Source organism: Oryza glaberrima, chromosome 1 (assembly GCF_000147395.1).
Source record: "Oryza glaberrima chromosome 1, OglaRS2, whole genome shotgun sequence".
NCBI classification, from domain to species: Eukaryota; Viridiplantae; Streptophyta; class Magnoliopsida; order Poales; family Poaceae; genus Oryza; species Oryza glaberrima.
Window position 1 is genome coordinate 30,941,975 of NC_068326.1, and position 23,354 is coordinate 30,965,328.

The 23,354-nt window shown below is 45.7% G+C and overlaps 2 protein-coding genes and 1 pseudogene across 2 annotated transcripts; 1 reads left to right on the forward strand and 2 right to left on the reverse strand.

Moving 5' to 3' along the window:
• Positions 1–962: 962 nt before the first annotated feature.
• On the forward strand, positions 963–3,352 carry LOC127784541 (uncharacterized). The gene is made up of 4 exons (XM_052311872.1): positions 963–1,248; positions 1,337–1,558; positions 2,070–2,182; positions 2,862–3,352. The coding sequence occupies exons 1-4, from the start codon at positions 1,045–1,047 to the stop codon at positions 3,229–3,231; spliced, it is 909 nt and encodes a 302-aa protein (XP_052167832.1). The 5' UTR covers positions 963–1,044; the 3' UTR covers positions 3,232–3,352.
• A 490-nt stretch (positions 3,353–3,842) lies between these two features.
• LOC127784551 (phosphatidylglycerophosphate phosphatase 1, chloroplastic/mitochondrial) lies at positions 3,843–7,105 on the reverse strand. Its single transcript, XM_052311882.1, has 5 exons — positions 5,696–7,105; positions 5,516–5,596; positions 4,962–5,035; positions 4,773–4,880; positions 3,843–4,171 (listed from the first exon to the last, which is right to left on the reverse strand). The coding sequence occupies exons 1-5, from the start codon at positions 6,123–6,125 to the stop codon at positions 4,034–4,036; spliced, it is 831 nt and encodes a 276-aa protein (XP_052167842.1). The 5' UTR covers positions 6,126–7,105; the 3' UTR covers positions 3,843–4,033.
• Positions 7,106–11,700: 4,595 nt separating this feature from the next.
• LOC127760650 (putative E3 ubiquitin-protein ligase RING1a) lies at positions 11,701–16,930 on the reverse strand (annotated as a pseudogene).
• Between the last annotated feature and the right edge of the window lie 6,424 nt (positions 16,931–23,354).

Consider the following 23,354-nt stretch of genomic DNA (forward strand, 5'->3'; position numbering starts at 1 on the left):
CACACATACAAATTGGCTCGTGGGTGGCGAGTGGCGTCAACCGAAGGAGGGAGGAGTTGTCGATAGCGAGCTCCACCTCTCATAGGCTCACCATCCTACTTGATGGTCAGTTGGTGGTGATACGCTGACGTGGTGGCTACGTATCAAAGGTGGTTGGGTGGTAGTGGCTAATGATGATTACACTATGGCAAAGGAGGGCTGGAGGATTACGAGTGAAAGCCTAACTTGTTTTTGGGCCGACAATGGTGACGCTTGTCAACGCCATATCTCCCTTGGGGTTTTTGTCGTAGAATCTCTCCTTCTCTTCATGATAGATATCTTCATGTGAAAACCGCATCTTGATTTCACAGGACGGGCAATAGCGGCGCTCTCGGTGTTTTATCCTTCCTGGAGGTGTCGTTTGAAGATCCATTTACCTAACAGTGTTGTGTTCAACAGCAGGATCCGTTTGTAGACGTATGTTATGGCTTCTTTTTTTTTTCTAATTTCATGGCTATAACCTCTCGGGACTATAGGCTTATATTTCTTATTACTATATCAATACGAAATGTCGCACTATCTCATTTGTATTGTTTAAAAAAAAATTATACATAGAAAAAATGAAGAAAAATAGGGGAAAACCACAAGTTCACTATACCGCTCAAAACCTAAGAATTGATATTATTGCATTGTACACCTTATTTTCAATCACCATTTGACTCAACAAAAATGAGAAAACTTACATGCGAACTAGAAATATCTAACCGTCGATGAGATGGATCGAATGATCACACATATTTTTTTTCTTCGTTTCATATTATAAGTCGTTTTTTTTTCTAATCAAATATTTTTAAGTTCGGTAAAGTTCGAAAAATATGTGCAGTTTACCGTTCAAATACTCCTCTGTCATGTCACAACTTTGCAACAACAGGCGTACTACGGCTTCTCTCGCAGAAGTGGGTGGTGAGAGTGGTACCGGTGCAGTCCCAAGTTGCCGTAGAGTAACACACCAGTACACCACGAAACGCGCAGATAAACCCAAGAACGATTAGGACACACGAAACCATGGCGACGCAAGCGACGGCGAGAGAAATTGCGGTGGTGGGAGTGATCGGCGCGGGGCAGATGGGCTCGGGCATCGCCCAGCTCGCCGCCGCCGCCGGCTGCGGCGTCCTCCTCCTCGACTCCGACACCGCCGCCCTCTCCCGCGCCGTCGACTCCATCTCCTCCTCCCTCCGCCGCCTCGTCGCCAAGGGCCAGCTTTCTCAGGTGAGCGCGTTGACCTCCCAAAAATCGTGATCTTTTTTCTCGCCAGAAGACATAAGGTCACCCCTTTTAGTCTTGCTCGGTGATGTAGGCCTCCTGTGAGCATTCCATCGAGCAGATTAAGTGCGTCTCCAGTGTGCAAGAGCTTAGGGATGCGGATCTTGTGATTGAGGCTATCGTGGAGTCAGAAGACATAAAAAAGAAGCTGTTTGTTGAGCTGGATAAGATCACTAAACCTTCTGCTATTCTTGCCTCCAATACTAGCTCAATCTCTATAACCCGATTGGCTTCAGCCACTAATCGCCCCTGTCAGGTTTCCCTGATCTCCACGCTGTCTTTTAATGCTGCTAGTTCCTTCCTAGACTCAATTGCCAATCATATGCTTACTTGTTACTTTTGTGTTGGTATAACATATTGTTTTGGGGCAACCTCCTGGATTGAAAAGGAGAATGCGCTTGTTTAGAATTTCATATCGGGTTAGTGATGCACCTGTGCGTTAACTTTTGGGTTGCATTTTTGCCAGAAGTTTGTAAGGTGGGACAGCCAGTGGTGGTGATTAGTATTGCGTTCTGAATTTAGGTACAGATCTGTTTACTTCATTTCAAGGAAGGTAGAAAAGGTTATTGTATATACTAAAGCTATATAGAATGCAAATTTGGTGGATATACCTATCATGCATGCTCCGTTTGGTTGCGAAATTGTCTGAACCTCCGGTTTACATGTCTTTCATTTTGTAGTTCGATTTGTGTATCACTTAAAACATGCCTCTGTTTGAATGCTCAGATCTTTGGGAGTAATAAATCAGAGAGTTTTTCTTGCTGCAGGTGATTGGTATGCACTTTTTTAACCCTCCTCCGATAATGAAATTGATTGAAATCATACGTGGGGCTGATACATCAGAAGAGGTTTTCACTAAAGTCAAATCTTTTTCTGAAAGGTAACTGAAAGCTTTGTGTTTACACCTTCTGTTAGGCCTAGTACTCCAATTCTATTTCTGATGTACACAACTTCAGAAAACATGTCCAATGTTATGTAACTTCTGCACAGTTTAAATTAGATTCCAAATTGAAATGTATGGTACTATTTCATAGCTGGTACATGGAATTTTTGAGAAGTCACAGGAAATGTTGCATTCAGAATTCGCTTGTAGTTTAGGTCCGCAAATTAGCATCGCAAACTTTATTTCCTTGGTCAGGACATCCATCAGGTGAAGTGCATATTTAGAATTCACTTCTAGTTTAGGTCCACAAATTAGCATCGCACACTTTATTTCCTTGGGCAGGACATCCGTCAGGTGAAGTGCATATTTTCTTTAATAGGAATATTCTACCTCTCAAATTATTTCAACTCCTGTGTTTATTGTGGTTCAAAATGAATTTACGCTGTATATAAATACACAATGCTACTTGCGTGCCCACGGCCACACATGTTGTTCAGTACAAGTTAAAGCAACAACTGGATCCATATCAAGTAGGTTTGCCCTAGCTGAAAGATCTCTATTCCTATCGGGTAAAAAGTCCTGTTACACATTAAGTTTGAAGCCGTAAATCCGTTCAATGTAATGTTGGCAAGTACTTGTCCACTTGATATTGCCTGATTATTTTTGAACCTTGCAGGCTTGGGAAGACGGTAATATGCTCACAAGACTACCCTGGTTTCATCGTGAACCGCATCCTCATGCCAATGATCAACGAGGCGTTCTGGGCACTTTACACTGGAGTAGCGACTAAAGAGGACATTGATACGGGGATGAAGCTAGGCACGAATCATCCCATGGGACCTCTGCAGCTTGCTGATTTCATTGGTTTAGATGTCTGCCTTTCAGTGCTTCGGGTACTTCATAATGGCCTAGGAGATAGCAAATACAGCCCTTGCCCTCTTCTCGTTCAATATGTTGATGCTGGCCGACTTGGGAAGAAGCGTGGACAAGGCGTATACTCGTATAGGACAAGGTCTTCATCCATTAAACCGAGGTCATCTCTGTGAAAATCGATGTGCCTGCTGAGCAGAGAAAAGAATGCTCTTTATGGACTTTGTGTATCAATGTGAAAAAAATAAGAAATGTGCAGTTTACAGGTCCAACATAAACACCTACAAGTTACGCCTTTGCAAGTTGCAACAACAGGATACTGCAGGCCATGTTTGGGCTATGTAAACAAAGTACTCGGGAAAAATGGCGGCCGTGTGATGTAAGCTAATATGAAATGTATAGATACTGAGCAGATCATGCCTTAGGACTTCTGTAATCTCCTATGCAGAACTTCTCGCACGGTTTGCATTTTCAGTCAGCACATATACGCACCGGAAATGATCAATGTTCACAAAAGGAAATGGATCACTAATAATTAACCACTATTGGTTAACAAATAAAGATTATGTGGAGGGTGATGTCCGTAATATTTTGTTCGAGAAAATTGAGAGGAAGCGTCTCTGGTATTGATTACTTCCAAGTATTGATAAACACAGTTAATGCCCAGGGCTCCAGGCGCAGCAGATAATCAAAAGAGAGATGAACTATTGATTTGAACCCTGCAAAAGCCATCATGATCTTACACTATAAGCACAATATAGCTTGACCTATATTCTGCTCAACTATAGACTGTAAACATCCGCTCATACTGATTCAGAAAGCCACCAAAAGACAACCTTAGTCATAACATACTCTTCTCTATATTCTGCTCAACTATAGACTGTAAACATCCGCTCATACTGATTCAGAAAAAAAAATACAGCGAACTCAATGGATCAGCCGACTGTACTATTAACTGGTGCCAAAAACATAATTGTGCTATGCTGCAGGTGCCATAGGGTCATTGTATGGATCAAACTTTACTATTCGTCTTGCATCAGGGAGCAACGGGTGCTTAATTGGTCTGTGCCCTTTCCTGTACCAATAACTGATAAGGTATGCTTCAAATTTCCTAACCTGGTAAACCAAAAATGTCAGGATGAACTTTTCAGAAATCTATACAAAAGAGCTACCGTAGGCAGAAAAATATAATATGCTCATACGATGGTCCAGACTCAGAGATCACAACAATGGCAAACCTAAGGTGTAACATCAACTGAGGGTTTTACTTGTAACATATTTTGCTCCAGTGTTTGATGGTACAGTATCTCTGTAAGATCATGTAGCAGTAGCACAGAAAACTTTGATTTAAAAAATTGATGAACAAACTATCTGGTGGTTAGGAGCATAGTTGTAAAGTTACACAAGGGAATAGTCAAAGCGTTTTCCAATAGATCAAGAAATTTGAAAGAATCCATAGTTTTATTAGCACAACACAATTCACTGGCTGGGTTTTCTAATAATGTACTAGTAGCAATTAGCATCTACACAAACTTAGGAAATCCATAAAGAGAAACAACTGTCACAAACTAGCAATTTAAGCAGTTTTTTCTTAAGAAAAAGGAAAAACTAATGCTCAGCCTAGGTTGTTCATAGTTGCCAACAAAATTATGCTTTTTTTTCCCCTTGTTATGCTGTAAATACGCTGATTGTTTCACAGGATAATTGAATACCATACCTGTCTGACAATGTAAGATTCATTTGCAAAATTCAATGGTTCTGTAAGAACAGTAAGAAAACCATTCCTGTTTCCATAAACAACGTCAGTAAAGTATCGATCACCAACCTGGAAACATGAAAGAATAATCTTAGCTGTGTAAAATACATTAGAAGTAAAGTTGTCGCAAGTGATTATAGCCATTCCTACCAGAACAAGATTTGAGGCTGAACAACCAAAGTAACTCTCTATTTCCTTAGCTTCTCCACCAGGCTTCTTTATATCTGCAACCAGCAGAGAAGATGCATAAACAGAGTATCCCCATTATCTTTTATATGTGCAAATCAAAGCTACAGCCTCACACAGTCAACAAGAAAGATAATATCAAAACAAGAACTACTTTGCAGCCTAATTGCAAAGTTGCAATATATAACTTGCATATTTGACACGACGGAACCATTTAACAAATATTGGTGCCAAACAAAGCTGAAAGAATCATTAAAAATGAATTGGGTGACAAAGGACTGAACACTCCAATATTTCACAGATGACAGTTGAACAATCCAGCAGTTCCATAATTCCCCTTTCAGTTAACGATCGATTTACATTCTATGCAATGTCAGCCTCAATAACAAGAGAACAAAACGCATGGAGCATTCAAAGGGTTCTAAAGCGTTTGTATTGTAGGTCTCTCAGCGAAAAAAAATGAGCTAAGTAACACAGAAATTTTCCACTGAGTCAGAAATAAGAGGACAAGCACTTGCCATGCCTGATCACATGAACCCCCTGGATAACAGCCTCAATCGCCGTCGCCTCTAATCCATCCGGATCATACTGTTTCAACCCTGCGGAAATCCACAAACACATCAACTTCATCAGCTCAATGTTTCCTTTTCCCCCAAACCAACCGCTTTCTAATACTAGCAGGGAAGCAAGGCCCAGACCTGCGGAGTTGCTGTACACCGCGAGGGAGCCCGGCGGGAAGGCCGCGCGGCACTGGTCGAACGCGGCGGCGAGCGGCGGCCAGAGCCCGGGCGCGTAGGGCGCGGTGAGGGTGTTGTCCTTGTCGAACACGACGCCGCGGAACCCGGCGCGACGGAGCTCGCCCCAGTCGAGCCACCGGATGTCCTGCACGGACACGTGCGGCAGCGCGAGGCGCGGCTCGGAAGCCGCGACGGCCGCCACCGCGGCCACGCCGGCCGGGTTGAACCGCTGCCCCAGCGAGCGCCGCCACCACGCGGCCGCGCCCATGCCGGCGGCGGTGGTGGTCGTGGGGTCGGCGCTGTTAGGGTTTGTTGCTCTGGGCGGCGGTAGGAGAGGGGGGGCACGGGAAGTGGTGGGAGGGAGAAATGGCACCGGCGGTGGACTTAACATCAGAGCGAGGAAGCGGTGGTGGGCTGGCTGTTGCCGCTTGGGTTGGGGAGAGATCGATAGGATATTCTTTGGATACAGGCGCCTGTATGCCCTCTTGTCACTGCGTGCGGGCCCATGTCGGCTGAAGTATGCGGACGGACTTGCAACTGGCGGTTGGAGTACATTGGATTGGATGGCTTCGGCCGCTTTGGCTGATAAGGGTATCCACGGGACACTTCGTCTCACTAACTGAGAACATTAGTAGGAAATCCAGCTCGCAATAGAAAGTATCTCTCATGGGCTTCTCAAAATCTGAAACAACCCGGTGAGAGTACTGTATAGCCCACAATAGGTGTCTTGGCCCAAAATAGCCCCTGATGAAAAATCCTCAAATAACCCTCTTTTCTTCCGCCGCTTCTTCTCGCTTCTTCTTCTCGCCATCGTCGCCCATCTCGCCGCCGCCTCCCAGCCTGCCGCCGCCACCTCCCTCCTCTCTCCCCCGCTCGCCGCCGCCGCCACCTCCCTCCTCTCTACCGCCGTTCTCTTCTCTTCTCTCGCGTCTTCTCGTCTCCTCCGCCTACTCTCTCGTCCCCGACGCCGGCAGGCGTCCCCGCCCCACCCTGCCGCCGGCATCGAAGCGGCGGCATCGACGGCGCGCGGCGAGCGGCGAGCAGGGCACGGCTATCCCTCCGCCCGTCGCCGCCTCTCTACCTCCGCAAGGCGAGCAGGACACGGGGCGGGGTGGCCGACGGCGGATGGCGGGCGGCGGCGGGCCTCGGCGCCGTCCCGGATTTCCTTGCTCTTCTTCCTCTCCAATCTGGATTTACTTGCTCTTTTTTCTTCCTTCCCGATCTGGATTTGCTTGGATGTGGTCTGCATGCAGTGCGGCGATCCGTCCGGCGGCGACTCCGGTTCTGCCCCGAGTGCACGCACACGCCTTGCCCCTACGCCGCGTCGTCCTCATCCCCTTCCTCCGGCCAAGGGTGGAATAGGAATATGAACTGGGGAACCGGTGCCCATAGGAGCCCGTCGCCCACCAATGGGTCTCTCGGCTGTGTCGCTCCGCCAAAAAGCGGCGAGAGGCGCATCCCTCAGCCAGGGGTCGCGTCGCATCGTGGGGAGGCGGCTCGGACGGAAAAGCGGACGGCATAGGGTGAGAGGACGAGGTGAAGACACCGATTGTAGATGGCCTAAGCCGAGTGGAAACAAATGAGATTTTAGCAGTTTGAAAGATAAACTGGAAAAAGAAAATGACGAAGAACACCCAAAGTAATTTAAAATTGAGTTTGGAAATATAAATTTAAGCTAAGGCTTAAAAGCCGACAAGCGGAATAAGGGTCTCGTTGAGATGTTTTTTTCGGAGCAGTATTAGTTATTGTTGTAAGTGTTTTTACAAGATTGTACGCTATAATTATAAGTTTTAATTTTTGGCGCATGTAGATCTTGAGAATTTTTCCAAATTTTATAGAAAATGAATTATTTTTCGTAACCTTTTTTTTTAAAAAAAAATCTTCCGTTCAAGGGACCTGCCGACCTCATACAAAGCTGAGGGACTTATTGTTTCTCTTATACTTATGCTTATAAGCTAAATTTTAAATTTGTAGAACTTAATTTTGGATATATATTTTTTTGTCATCGTAGTTTATTTTACAACATTTAATTTTAAGTCGCTAAGGACATATATATAATTTACTCACAAATATTTTTTTTTGCTAATAAGGGATTGGGATAAGCATATGAATAAGCGAAACAATAGAGCTGTGAGTTTATGTTCACTCCATCTTCATTTACTCATTAATACTTTTAGTGATTTATGATTCATAAAAAATCCAATTTAATCATTAATAAAATATTTAATGATTTATGATTAATAATTGACCAACAATATTCAAATTTCAGCATTAGTAATTTGTAATAGATTGATTTATGATTCATAAAAAATGTATTATTGTATTTATAGCACACTATACATTGCTAATACAACATACTTCTAATTATACATATTTTTTAAAAAAAATGTTCAAAGTTAAAAAAGGAAATAGCATACCGTGATAAGATTTGAAATAGGAAGAGGTAGTAGCATAAGTTTATCCACTGCAAATTGACTATAGTTTATGAAAAGAAGTTGGTCTTAAGAATAAAGCAATGCTTGTGTGGCTAACTTTGCCAATTGATTGATCAATCCACCTAGGTTTGATCCATGATCACAACCTAATGTGCGTCTCACCGAGGGCTTTTAATTTTAAGTAAGGATGACAATCCTACCTGTGGACATGGGTATTCGCAAATACCGCGTCAAATAGGTTCAGGCGTGAGTTTAATTGTTTGTATGTGTGAATATGATACCCAAAATTCTAGAGGACGGGTGTGGGTATTCATTTTGTATCTATGGGTAACCTAAACCCAACCTAGTTGATTTTAACACGTCCCTTATATTTGAACAGTTGAAAGTTTGATGAAATATGATAGCTTGTTATTGATTTGTGCTACTGTGTTGATGAACTATTGGTGATGGTTTTTTTAGCTAATTAACTGTGTTGTTTAATTATCTACCTATGGGGTAATATAAGTCATATTACTCATGTTGAGAGAAATCCATAGGGTACCCATCGGTTTACCCATGCCCAACACCATGGGTATGGACATTACATTCTGCCTGGCAGGAGCGTATCCTATGCACACAGGCCCTCGCGTGTACACACCGTGTACACCAACTAAAAACTATCACAAAAAATTTTAGGAAAATTCATACATGTACTTTCAATAGTATTACATCTACGTGCAAAGTCGTAATTTCAAATTCATTCTACATAGAGAATAACAAAAAAGATAAAATTCTGACAAAATTGCAACCTTAAAACTGTCAGATTTTTTGTTTTTTTTGTTACGGCTAAAATATAATGAATTTGACGTTAAGATTTTAACCCTAGGTGTAGTACAATTGAAAGTATGTATATGATTTTTTTCTAGATTTTTTGGTGATATTTTTTAGTTGGTGTGCACGTGTGTACACGTGAGGGCCTGTGTGCATAGGATATGTTGCCCTGCCTGGCAATGCTAATGGGTGAAGTCGAGCATGTTTTTGCTTGAGCTGACCTGGCTCATTTATATCCCTATCCTAAAGATATGTTAATGGTGCTTCCTCCATCCAAGAAAAAAAAATCAACTCCCGGTGACGAAAAACCAACCGTTGTCAGGAGTTAGTTTTTTCTGTGACGTGTGACGGGGAGAGCATGTGTGATACTATGAGTTTATTGTGCATTTGTTTTGTACTTTTAGTAAAATAGGAGATCATCTTTCTTTGTACTTCCTACGAGTGTATGATAGGGTACGTTTAGTAAAATAGAAGTATGTATCGAGCCTTTTGTTTTATTAACTATATGTCATTGTTTTACAACGGGCTAAGAAAAGAAGATAGAAATATAGTTTGATTTGTAGACCGGTTTTTTATGATGGGTTAGGTTTTTTAGAAGTATGTATCGTGCCTTTTGTTTTATTAACTATATGTCATTGTTTTACAACGGGCTAAGAAAAGAAGATAGAAATATAGTTTAATTTGTAGATCGATTTTTTATGATGGGTTAGGTTTTTTAAGCGGATTATTTGGGAAAGGGATGGAGTGGTTTTTTAGAAGGAAGGTTTCGTTAAGGGAGGAAAGAGAACGACTGTGCTCAAGAAAAGAGAGTTGAACGATCTTTCCAACTGAAGGCATCCGTTCCAATGTCCCAGCAAAACCCTCGTCCAAAGTAATTCAAATGCTGCTCATGCGCAGGTGCACGTTAATTAACCAGCTGATCTTAGGGCTCCTGAGGCTTGTAAGTTGTAACCCGGCGTACAGCAGACGCAGAGCAGAGAGTCGTAAAGAGGCAACAACATGAGCAGAGCAGCGTCGATACGTCGGGGAAACCATGGAACTCAACAGCATGCACCACGGCGTTGGGCGAGATCCTGCGCAGCACGGAAGGGCGGCTGGTGCACGTGGAGCCTTGGAGGTCCTCGTCCTCTTCATTTGAGTCCTTCTCAAGATATTCGGCTCGCTCCGGCGGCGGCACCAGCGACGGTGCCTTCCGCTTCCCCGTGTCGTGTGGGTGGTGTAAACGATGTACACCGTGCGGGCAGTGCACACGCTGTACACCGTGCTGGCCCCCTACACGAGCGTCGCCATGACGTACAGGCAATCTAAAGTTTTAGGCAATGCGAGCAGGAAGGAGCTGAGGCCTAGGTGCGGCAGTCCAAAGTGGTTGCTGATCAGATGATGGTTGGGCATGAAATTTGTCCGGCCGAGACGACGGAGATTGATCCGAAAACAATGGCAGGGGTACAGTTGCATATTTTACGGGGAAGAAGAGATGACCTCCCTGCTCCCGACTGCGCCTGACTACAGGATTGATCTTAAAGGGGTGAGCAACAAATTCACCACCATCGACTTAGTTTGGCGATGGCTCATGGACGCAGGCATCCTGGGGCGACCCTCATTCACCTCCAAAACAAACGGTGAGGGAGGCTACAGTGCAAGTGTGCAACCACTTCGCAAAATTTTATTGTTTGGGTAATCAAATTCATCCCAAAGATTTTATTGTTTCGCTTATGCTTACTTTTATAAGCTAAAAATTGAATTTTAGAATTTAATTTTGAATTTGATTTTTTATTTTTTATCGTAGTTTATTTTACAACATTTGCTTTTAAGTCGTTAAAGACATGCATCTAAAAGTTTTACTTACAAATAATTTTTTTATTTGATAATAAGTGATTTGGATAATCAAATGGATAAGTGAAATAATGGGGCTGCAAGTATCCATCTGCTAATTTAGTACTGCTACTATTCATTTTGCATGTTTGCTTTGGTGATTCAAGTTTGTATGTGGTGCATTGGTGGGAAACTTGTCTAACGTTTCTGCGTAATTTTGCAGAATTTTTGCATGAGGTTCTGCGTAACGATAGGTTGCTAATACAAGTCGTGCAAAATGAAGATCGACAGAGCTATATGTTCAGTTTTTGTAAAGGACTGCGCTAAAATAACAGCGCTATATGTTCTACCTAGATTATAATGTTCATAATCGGTCGAAGTAGAACCCATGCTAAAGAACGAAGGGGGCTCGCAACTCCGTCAGCCAGTAGAGCAGTAGGACGTAATTTGCACACCTTTTTCAAAATGTATGACGTTCACTTTTCATACAACGTTTAATTATTCATTTTATTTAAAAATTTAATATAAATATGTAAAAGTATAAGTTAAAATTATATTTTATTTGATGATAAAACAAGTCACAACAGAATAAATAATATTTATATGATTTTTTTGAATAAGATAAATTGTCAAACGTTATGCAAAAGTCAATAGTGTTATATATTTTGAAACGAATGGAGTATATTTCACCAAAACAAATCGCAGAGGCACATGGCAATGAGAGAATGGTGACTGCTCCCAGACAAGCGATATCTCTGTATGAACGAAGGCCTGAACAAGCGAATAACAAATAGATTTTACCGCAACAATCTACTACTATCCATGATCCAGCAAACTGGTACAAATGAATAAACAGAAGGATATTTACTTAGTCTATTTATAAAAATCGCTAATAAATTCAACTGATCCTTGCAAACAATGAAAATCTATATATTACAAAGTAATCGAATTATATTTTAAACATCACGAAAAAAGAAAGAGAACCACTAGAATGCTTTTTATATACAACCTTTCACCAGACTGAGCCCGAATGGCCAGATGTACCTCTGTAACGACAGTGACGAATGCGGTGTCAAGAAATTCTGATCTAGCCTTGAGTTTTCAAAGCATACAGCAATTCCTAACAATTGAATGGAAACGCAGAGTACATCAGAAGTGCAAGAATAAACAAAAAAAAAACATGTGGAAGCTGAATTCATGCGGATATTTGAACTTACCAGATCACCGTGATGAGAAGTAAAAGAAGGATGAAGCTCTGAAAGAAGTTTATCCTCCCTTATTCTTTCCAGGCCATCAGATAAACGCATTTTTGCAACACCTGTAGTGCAGTCCTGTGTTGTAACACTTCCATTGCAGTGGTCTATCCTCATAAAGATATCAAGTTCTTCAACTTGCCGAGACAACTGCAGAGCAATGAACTGGAAGCAAACAAGATTTACAACCTTTGGTTAGATCAACCAGCAAGAACATTTCAAAACTAATAAAAGAACTTTAGGTGCAAGCAATAACCTGTACAAGATGCCGAATGGACAAGGTTGGTCGACAACTTATATAGGGCTTCTCCAAGTTAGGCATACTTTGTTCATCAAGAGGAAGGAGAACAAGATACAAGTTGAACTGCAAAATAAATATATAGAAAATTCAGCTACCTAGCACGTGCTCCTTGTATGTTTAGCTTAGAGCCTCAGACACTGCTTATTCATGCACTTGTGGATTGCATGAATAGAACAACCAGAACATGTGACAATAAAAATAGCAAGCATTAAAGCTCAGGAACACTATCACCACATAGCATGGAACGTTGTTTTTTTTCTTCTTATTTTTGAAAAATATTTCAAACAGCGTACAGTTTATGTTGTATCTTAAAACTTCAAACATCATATAGTTTAGATCCTAGAAAATTTATGAATTTCCAAATTATAGGTGTGAAAGAATATCTTTAGAAAAAAGGAAATTTATACAGAAAGGAATTCATAATCTATCACAAATGAAGTACAATACCTCCTTATCCATATCATCAGTAGTACGGAGGTGGTCCACCAACTTTGCAACGCGTCCACCCTTTGCCGTTCTGCCATTTGAACCACCAACACTGCCATGTCTTGTTTGGCTTCGTGTTCCATTTTTGCCCCATGCAAGCATCTCCCCCCGCAACGGAGACGTGGTGAAACTTTCTTTTCCGCCTATCAGCTCATCGTTCTCCTCAAAGCCATGGTCACTGCTGCCAATGGTTCTAGCAGGAGATGCTCGTGATGCGGGCCTTTTCCTACCTCTTTTTGGCATTAAATCTGAAGAGCGGTCATCAGCAGAAGATGACTCCTTGGTGGTATCAATGGCATTTCCTTCTTCTCTATCCTCGTTGTCTGAGCCAGTAGGGGCGATATCAGGAGCAATGGTTTTACCTCTACCACGCGTTCGCATATTTCTCCTGTACTTCCTTGCAAAAACAGTGGCAGTTGCTTTGGCTGTGGAACGCTTTTTACCAACTGCCTCTGACTGTCTTCGAATTGTTTCCTCAATTGTTGCTTGGATCTTCAATGTAAAAAAAATGTTAAATATGATGATGAAACAAAAAATAGATGGTGAAGAGAGAACTTAATTTTGCATCAATTTTCTACTTCAGATGCGAGATACAGTCTGCTGGCTTTTACAGTAGTACCAAAGAGATAAGCTCACCTTTTTGTTCCGACTCCTCTCCTCTTCACTGAAAGCAAGTTCCTGCAGGTAAAAAAAATATTATAAGCACCCAGGCCAAAGAAAACCAAACAAATAAATAATGACAAGGCACATAGACATCACCTCTTCTTCGTATTTATCAATATCTGGATATAGGGCAGCAATCAATGCATCATAATTAGGATCATCCCTCAAAGAACGTCTACTTGCACAGTGAGTGCGGCATGCCGGGCATTCATTATTTCTGCTAAATAAGTGCATTATTTATATTGTCAAACAAAGAATGTTCTCTTTTATTGCTTAGAAATCATTTTTTGTAAATTCTACATTTTCCTTCTGAAAACTGATATTTCACATAACAGATGTATAGCACCATACCCTAGCCGCATAGATTTATCTATGCAATCCCTGCAAAACCGATGTAAACACTCCATAACAGTTCTTGTTTTCCGGATAATCCCTGCGAAGCATAAGGATCAGATGGTTATTATGGCATAGTTTCACATGACAGAAAATGTCATGTGTAGTTTAATGTTAAATCTAAAATTTCAAACTTGCAAGTTACAGTTTTTTTTTTTTTACTTGGGTTTCATCAGGTCTGTCCAATGCATGAAAATAGTATTTAACCTAGACTTTTAATTTGTCTGCTGTGACATGTTTTGTAAAACGAAGAGGCGACAAACTGCACTGTTCGGTTTCTAATTGGGTAGGATATACCATCGGATATAGCACATGATATTTGGCCCATATAATAATTACTATAGAAACTACAGATGGAGTGATTCTAGGTGAAACCATAGTGATTATGAAAATAATACTGTCAGCAGTAACTGTCCAAACAAAGAGTGAAAGTTACAATTGGCACTATCCACCAAACCAGCAATGCATGTAATCATGCTAAAAACAAGAATCAGATTCTCCTGAGCAGGCAATTAGTATCAGCCATTCAACATATAGACTTATCGGCTATAGTTCCTGTAGTTCAAATGTAATTACTAATAAAACAAAATTGGAAAAAAAATCCTAGTTATAAAGAAACTAACTTTACTACAGCCATGCTAAATTCATTCATCTATTTGACAATTAAGATGCGCATAGTAGTGCATTTATTTATTGACAAAAGATGTAATAATGACATCAGGGTTTTATGCTAGTTTAAATCATCTTACACAACAGCGGTGCAAATGTTGGCTATATTAGGTTAAATTATGTAGATACAAAATGGCTCATGCATGCACATAAACATAAGGATGCATGGATTGGCATGTCCAGGTTTACTTTCAAGCGTGAATATGAGCAATCAATATTATATCCAAATCTCTGCAAAACTCGAGGGGAAAAATCCTTACCTAAACAGATAGGGCATTGGACCTCCTTTCGTATTTCTGCTAATTTCACTATTATGAACCTGCATGAGAAATAGGTCCATATAAGCTTCAGCCTGTGGGAAACATTATCTTTCAGCATGTATGCCCCTGAATATTGATCTTAGATTTATACCATACATCCTAGTGTAATAAAAAATAAAGCAGTGCAACATTAGCTTGAAAACATAGCTATTGAGAAACCACTCAATGATTAAAAAAAGCAAGATATAAGTGAAGGCAAGTATTTAACTACAAACTGAACAATGGCATATAGTTCCTGTTCAGAAACTATATAACCCCAGATTTCAGAAACTTAAACATGCAAAAGAAGATGTTCTGATTTTAGTCGAGATGAACATTTGAGCACATTCATCCATCCAGGAGGTCACACGCATAGCAATGTTCCTAGTTGAGCTTCGACTATCATCTATAATGGATCCAAATTCCAATGATGTAATTAGGTAAGGCTTCAGCATTAAGACAACCAAATCTGTGTTAAGATAAAATATGATTTAGAGAATCTTGAATCTCATGAACGTCCGTAGAATGCATATTTCTTATAAGACAACCCGCTGAAAGGACATTGAAAAATAACAAGGAAGATAATGCCCCTGTAGTAAACAGGGTTACAGGAGACCTCCAAGTCCCAAAAAGCAAGCAGATTTAGAACACCAGATTAAGGCAACATCAACGAAAATCATCTATGTCTTTGTAACGGAAATTATTAAAAAAAAAATTCACAATCATTGGAAAAGTATCAGCATACATCGACGGAAAAACAACTGTTAAACAGAACTCTTCCAAGCTTCAACGTTCAACTGAAACCACGTGGAACAGAGCAGTTCAGATGAAAGAGGTGACTCCAGCACAAAAGTACAGCGCAAACAGGTTGCACAGCTGAGACTGTGAGATCCATAGACTACGTTTCCCAGCAATCTCCGGCATTAGTGTGGTGTGCAGTACTACCTACGAGATCGTATGTGTTGGCAGCGCAGCTAGCATAGACAATCTGTATACCATATTATGTAAACGCATGCGATCGCTTGCATAGATACGACCCGAACACACGACGAAGCAACCATGTCCAATACCGACGACTCCCCGAGCATACCAGCTCCGGCCGGCATGGCGGCATCTCGCAGAACCACCGAAGTACTATACGACGAACCGGAGCTAGTATTCGGGTCGTGGCACCGCGAGGGGGGCTCCAAAAGCCAAATAGCGTAGCAGTCAGAGGAGACAGAAGAGGCCGGATGGGGTCGGAGAGGGAGCGGAGGAGGGACGGAAGGAAGGAAGGAAGACTCACTCGTCCATGTCGCCGTCGCTCTGCGACGACTCGCTGTCGCCGTCCACGCCGCCGCCGAACTCCGCGTCCGAATCTGCCAAGCCCATCGAAACACACAAGCCTCTTAGCCATATTCGCACGGAGACCCCGAACGCGACATGCATATCGCGGCCGGCCGCGGGGGAGATGGGAGGCCTCGACGTCGACGCCACGAAAAACTCACCGCCTTCGCGCTGAGGCTGCGGGTCAGCCGCCCGCTTGGCGGCGGCGCGGCGGCGGAACCTCCCCTCGGCGGCAGCGGAACTCCCCCTCCGCTTCCTCCTCCTCCTCCGCCGCCGCTGCCGGCGGCGGCCTTCGAAGCACCAGTCATCCCGTTAGTCTCCACGTGGTCGCGGGGCCTCGAAGACGGCGACGACGAGAGCCGGCGCTTCTGCGCGGGCATTCTGGCCCTCTGCCCGTAGGATCTGGCGGCGGTGGCGGCTATCCACCCTCGCGACGAGGCCGGGAGGGGGCGGGGGCGGTCGTCGGGGAGGGAGGGAGGGAGGAAGGAAGAGGAGGGCAGCGGAAGAAGGGAGGTGACCAGCCAGGTGGGTGCGTGAGGGAGCCTTGCCTGACGGAGAGAAAGAGAGAGGAAAATAAAGACTTGGGACCTGTTTGCGCTGGGTTGAGTTGGGTTTGTGGCATGTGAATATCAGTCCCCCGTCTCTGCCAGCGTGGAGGGGCAGAGGCGGGGGTGCTTCCAGTCCGATTGGCTTTGGGAATCGCGCGACGCGAGAGGGCCAGGTGCGAGCTACTCGTAGCAGTCAATCGGCAGCAGTCGGCGGCGGCGACGCACGGGGCATGCAGGCTGGCCGCCTGCCGTACTTTTCCTTTCTCTGCTGAAAACTGCTACCCCTGCTGTACTCGGAGTCTCGGACCAGCTGCGTAGCGGTAGCGGCCACCGGCCAAGGCAAGGGATGCGCTTCCATGCCGCTCGTTTGAGTACGGCTTTGATCAAAGAACGTGAGTTGCGTGAGGTGAAACACCGAAGCTAGCCTCCTTGTGTTTCACACCGAAGCGCCGGGTCAGGCTCGGAGGGTGGATCATGCTGCGTCGCCGATTTTGTGCGACCGGCAGCGGTCGCCGCCCGGCGCATATAAGTCGGCGTGTGCAACCTGTGGCTACAACCATATGTGTATCCCTGGAGCATCTTACAGGGGCAAATGCCGGGTGACACGTCTACTAAATTTCATCCAGCGGCTGGGCCGCTGGGGAGATCGGTCCAAACGATCTTGCAGGAGACGTCGACGAAGAGAAACAAACCGATCTCGGTACTTCTTGTAAGCCTGTAGAGCATAACTACTGGATAGGAAAGATTCAAGAGAAAACAGACAATATAATACAGCTAGCAACAGATTTTATTAGCTTATGTAACTTGCGTTTGTCAGAAGCCTAGAACGGGGACTAACACATTCTGATCAAGCAGCAGAAACAAATGACTCAGAAAGAAGAAAATAAAGTCAACCTACCTACGAAAGTAATCTATGCGGTAGAATAAAAGATATAGTCAGGTTTCACTTCGCGTAAACAGTACTATCCAACCAAGACTCTAAACGGTGGGAGTGTGATAAATTTTTATCTGAGAGGGCTTTCAATATTCATACTACCCACCCTTTTCTTTGAAGAAGCTAGCTATGTAGTGCAGAAACGTTTGGTCGTGATAGAAGAAGATGCAGAACTATCGTAAATGTATGGACTGGAAGAAACAACCCCCCTAGTAGGTATAAAGTGACCGCAATATTTGCTCAATATATGATTGTGAGCCCAGCAGATCATTTTGACGAAATGGGCAGGTCTTGCACTCGATCGACTCTACACTTTTAGAACTCCTGAACTTTTCATTGGTTTATGGTCTGGTTTCGAGGGATCAAACAGTAGTTTAACATTGCAAACTCTCGTGATCGTTTATACCACGGTCAAACTGTGGGTACCAAACTGACAATGGCACCAGTTCTCTAGTGGCATGTTATGATTAGCATCTTGAATTTAAATCATGCTGCATAGAGTTAGAGTTGAAGATGCAGACTGTCTATATATTAACGAAAATATGAAAGGTTTTTAACTCTAAGAATGAATCCAAGCTGTAGATGCTTCTATCCAACAGAAGTCATGGAACTAAAGATAATGAATTAATAATGATCCATAAATCAATGACGCTAGAAGAACATCAACTCTTCCGTAGCTGCGTACTTGCATTACACATCAGCCCCTGCCTAGAAGGGATCAGAAAGGCCAGATGGACAAGTCTGAGAATCAGCGGATACGCGCCTACGCCACGCCATGACAGCATCGCATCATCACCAGTGTTCATCGATGCTGCTTCGATCTTGCCCCCAGGCATTCGCCACCATCTCTGTCACGCCGTCCCCGTGAAAACACGCGCCTCATGGCGATCGAAAGCATGCATAGCATCGTAAGCTAATTTCTACCAGTACCCTTCGTGCAACTTGATCAGATTACCCAACGCAAAGATGACAGAAAAAAAGGAACAATTGGAACGAAGCAATCATCGAGAATCGCCACGTATAGTATACAGTAGCTCACCGGCCGGCTCGGTGGCTGGCCACGTGCCTCGCCGGAGAGCGGAGTCGCAGAAGTAACGAACGGGAGTAAGCGGGTAGTGCACGACACAAAAAGCAGCGGCGAGGTCAGATTACCACCACGGGCCACGCGAGGCGACCCGGGAGAGGTAGGGGAGGGAGATAGGAAGGCTTACTCGTCCTTGTCGCCGGCGCCGTTCAGAGACGACTCGCTGTCGCTGCCGCCGCCGCTTCCGTCTCCACCGCCGCCATCTCCCTCGTCGGGATCTGCGAAACCCATCATGAAACGCAGACAAAACCTGTTAGGCACGTCCACAGCCCATGGCATCGAGCGCGATGCGCGTGAATCGAGAGACAGAGAGAGGTGTGTCGGCGCGGCGTGCCGTCCGTCTCACCCCCGTCCCGCTGGTCCCGAGGCGGCTCCCTTGCCCGGCGCGCGGCGTCTTCTCCATCCGACTCGTGCGAGACTCCACCACCCCCGCCGCGGCTGGAGGCGGCGCGGCCGACTGGGACGTGGCCGTCGGAATCGTCAGAGTCGGCCGGCTGGAGAGGGCGCTTCTGGGCGGGCATTTCCTCGTGAGGCTCGGCGACCCAGGCCCCCTTGCGGCGGCGGCGGAAAGGGCGGTGCCCCTCGCGAGGCGTTGGGGAGGCCGGCCGGGAGGGCGGCAGGGCGCGGTGGTTTTGTGGAGAGGGAGGAGAGCGTGAGGTGGGTGGAACGGCGGAAGAGAGGCAGAGGGGAAGGAAGGAAGGAAGAAAAAAAAAATAAAAGCGAGAGAGGAGGAGGCCGGATGCGTTCGCGTTGTGCTTAGCGTGCGTGTGGTCCGACCGGATTTGACGATCGCTTTGGGTAACGAACGGCGTACTGGACGTGTTGGCGGCCAGGCGGCCCAGGCCGGCGGGCTGCAGCAGTGGCACACACGGCGGCCTGCTGCGCTGCCTGCCTACCGCCGTGCCGTTGTGTGCAAATTCGCACGGCGATCTTGTTCGGCCGTGTGAGGAAGTTTTTCGGTGCATGTGCGGGTAAAGATCTAGTTACGGTGTCCCATTAGCAGAGCTAATTATGCTGGTTAATCTAAGCCCTTTTCTTGGCGTAGTAAATTTGGCCCAAGGTCCGGTTGCCCGGTGGGTCCATGAAAGCAGCCATGGCAGATTGGGCCCTCCCACATGTTACCATCCATGACATTTTGGGCCTCCCAAAATTTTATGGTCCAAAAATTTCAGGTTGTGGCAATTTGGGCCCATAAACAAGAGTATTCTCCACGAGGCCCAGTCGAGGCTCCAAAGACCAAACAGACGCATGCCGTACATACTCCGCTGTAACCGAGCAGCAAATAGAAATAAGTCTATTTAAGATCCCTCATCTTTTGCCCTTGGTCGAATCGTATCTCTCAACCATAAAACCGAGTATAACACATTCCCAAACTTTGAAAACCGGTGCAGATCAACTTATTCACTGGTTTGAAAAGCGGTTTTTGCTGACGTGGCTGATTAACTTAATAAAGTGTGCTGACGTGGTAGCCTAGTCATCAAAGGAATTGAAAATAGAAGTGTGTCCCAAAGTGATAAGATTAAAAGTAAAAGGAATAAGTTCATCGGAGGTCCATCGATTTAACAGCGAGATTTTTTTAGGTCCCTTAACCATAAAACTAGAAATGTGTACTCCTAAACTCACACAAACCATGCACTCAAGGTCCTATGGTAGTATATATGGTGGTTTTGCTGTCGTGGCATCCTAGTCAGCAAAACAATTAAAAAAGTATATGTGGGGCCCACCCGAGCAGCTTCTTCACCACCTCCATGACGAACGCGAGGGGATCACCAGCCAGGTACGTGCCGCGTAGGGACGGGCTCCTCCCGCCACCACAAGGCAACCGACGAGGTGGTCCGACACCGCCAGCTCAGAGGGGAACGGCTTGACGTAAATAGGGCACGTGACAGCAGCTTCCTCCTCCGACCCCGCGGCGGCCGCAAGAGGGTCGGTGCCTCGATGGTGGCGCTGGCGCGGTGAGATGAGGTGGAGATGAGTGGGGAGTAGAGGGCAAAGTTGGCGGAGAACGGCCGCCCACACCCACCAGTCGACGCGCCCCCGGTGATGCGGCGCGCACGAAGCGACCCCCCGCCTCCAGGGTAGCCACGCGCGACGCTCACCTGCCCCGCACCCCGTCCCCCATCGCCTCGCCATCCCCGTCACCGCACCGCACCTCTCATCTCCGTGCCATCCTCGTCGTCGCGCCTCTCCCCTCCCCCATCTCCCGCCGGGTGCCTCCCCTTTCCCTCCTCCTGTTGCGGCGCTCGAGGCGACGCCGCACTCCGGCCGCTATTCCGCCATCCGCTGCTCTGCCCACCGCTGGCCTCCCTCACTAAAGAAGAGAAGAGAGAAAAGAGAAGAGAGAAGAGGAGAAGAAAAAAAATGTGCAGCTGACATGTGGGCTCCACGTACTTTTTTTAATTTTTTCTGACTAGGATGCCACGTCAGTGAAACCACCCATATATACTGCCGTATAACCTTAAGTGTACGGTTTGTGTAAGTTTATGGGTACATATTTCTGGTTTTATGGTTAAGGGACTTCAACAAATCTCACTTTTAAGTTGAGGGACCTCCAGTGAACTTATTCCAAACTAAAAATACGATGGGGCCCATTTGCCCCAGCCAGCCCCACTCCTCTTTCTCAACCTTCACGCACATCGATGCGTCACCCTGGCGTCGCGCCGTCGGAGGAGAGGGACTGGTCCGCTGCGGCGGCAAAGGACACGGTTGGCAAGTGGAAGCAGACAGCGACGGCAACGACGATGACACGGGTCTGGCGAGCGGCGAGCCGAGCTCGAGAAAAAGAGAGAGATGGGGAAGGCTCCCACACAGCGGCGGTGCACCTCATCCCGCACGGCATGGAGGCCACCTATAGGCTACAACGCGTGGTCAGTGGCGGCAGAGGCCGGCCGCAGCAGTGCGACAAGCGTGGCGAGGGCGGAAGTCGGCGGCAGCTGCACGTCGTCCTTGCTGCCCTGCCACCTGCGCCTATCTTTTGTGTCTTCATCTCCCCAATACTAGTCATGAAAAAGAGGGCTGCTACCGCACGGGATCCCGTGGCATTATGAAAGCAACGGGATAATTAAAACACCCGACAAATTTAATCTGTCCCCCACACTGTCCACACGATTTTCCCTCCTCCCCTACTGCCATAACTACTTTGAGTAGACCGCGTCGAGCTTGCTCCATATCGCAGCAACAATAGGAAATGATGTAGTGTGTTGAGGGGAGAAAGGGGCAAGAAAATAGGAGCCAGAGGTAAATGGCTCACCTATGGCCAGGCGGGTGACTGCCCGAGCTTCCTCCTCACGATATGATACCTGATACCTGGTACTTGGCAACCTGGTATCTATGGGTATCGGCTGGTACCTAGGTACCAAGCTTGATACTACCACCCGAGGTATCCTCACGATATGATATCTGATACCTGGTAACCTGGTATCTATGGGTATCGCCTGGTACCTAGATATCAAGCTTGATACTATCACCCGAGGTATCATGGATGATACTCGATGTATCAGGCTTGATACCTCGCTTCTTCTCTCTTCTTCCTCCTTAGGCAATCTTGCTACTGTAGTTGCTTTCCTTTTTGCTGACCCCACCAATTTCGGCGGTCCCATGATCTCATCGGCCTCCACAGTCTAACTGATGCCCTCCGATCTGGTGTGAGAAGGGGAAAGACAATGGAAAACACCGTTAGCATTGGGGACGACGTCTTTTGGTTCTCCGGCGACCTGAGATGAAATCATAGGAAGGGAAGGAGGGGGAGGATGACGACTGTGGGGTAGAGGAGTCGAGGAAGGGAGGAAGGAGGACGGCGGCTGTGGGGCGGAGTCATTAAGGACGGGAGGGAGGAGGAAACGGAGAGAAGAGGAAGGGGATGCGAGCAGAGACAAAGATGAGTGTCATAGATGTCTCGAGGATAAGGTTTGGAGGACAGAGTTTCACATCTGCTGGTTTGATCTAGTTGTCGGTTGGGTTATTAATTTCCCGTTCCTTGACGGGATACGTTTCATAGTTTTTCTTCTGTGTCTTATCTCCCCAATACTAGTCATGAAAAAACACACCCACCACGCCGACGCTTGCTGCTAGCCCGATGTCCTTGGTGACCGGCGCTCCTTGTCTCTCTCTCGCTGACCCAACGTGGCTCGTCATCTCCTCTCCCATTATACATGTTCTGCATTTCCTTCTCCCTCTGCCCAAATCATCAATAGATTCGTCCCCATATCCCCAATTGCAACTGATTTGGTTGCATACCGACGGCACCGTGTGGCTCCCGTGCATGTCCGGCGGTGACAACAACATGGAAAGCATCGCTTCGTCAACGAATGTGACCTTGTCATCCTATCATTTGCTTGATCGATTCTTTGCGTAGACTTTGCTATTCATTTGCTTGCATTGCATTGTGTCGCAACCTCGCAAGTTGTTGTGGTGGTTGTAGTGCGCGCCATGGATGGGCTGAGCAAGCTAGTCGGAGGAGGAGAAGACGTGAGTATGTGACGTTCGTGGGCGCCGGTGACGACGGCCGCCGTCGCATGGCGGCTGCGGCTGCCACGGTGCTACGGCTTGTCGAGCTGGACCTCATCCGTGCGGTGGACGTCGCCCAGTCCGCCACCAGCGTACGTGCT

What these genes read in the sequence shown, in the direction of transcription:
- LOC127784541 (XM_052311872.1), top strand. Translation starts at nt 1,045, where the DNA reads ATGGCGACGCAAGCGACGGCGAGAGAAATTGCGGTGGTGGGAGTGATC. An exon ending in CCAAGGGCCAGCTTTCTCAG is followed by an intron (nt 1,249 to 1,336) that starts GTGAGCGCGTTG and finishes TCGGTGATGTAG; the next exon opens with GCCTCCTGTGAGCATTCCAT. An exon ending in GTCAAATCTTTTTCTGAAAG is followed by an intron (nt 2,183 to 2,861) that starts GTAACTGAAAGC and finishes TGAACCTTGCAG; the next exon opens with GCTTGGGAAGACGGTAATAT.
- LOC127784551 (XM_052311882.1), bottom strand. Translation starts at nt 6,125, where the DNA reads ATGTTAAGTCCACCGCCGGTGCCATTTCTCCCTCCCACCACTTCCCGT. An exon ending in GGTTCATGTGATCAGGCATG is followed by an intron (nt 5,036 to 5,515) that starts GCAAGTGCTTGT and finishes TGCTGGTTGCAG; the next exon opens with ATATAAAGAAGCCTGGTGGA. An exon ending in AATCTTACATTGTCAGACAG is followed by an intron (nt 4,172 to 4,772) that starts GTATGGTATTCA and finishes TTGGTTTACCAG; the next exon opens with GTTAGGAAATTTGAAGCATA.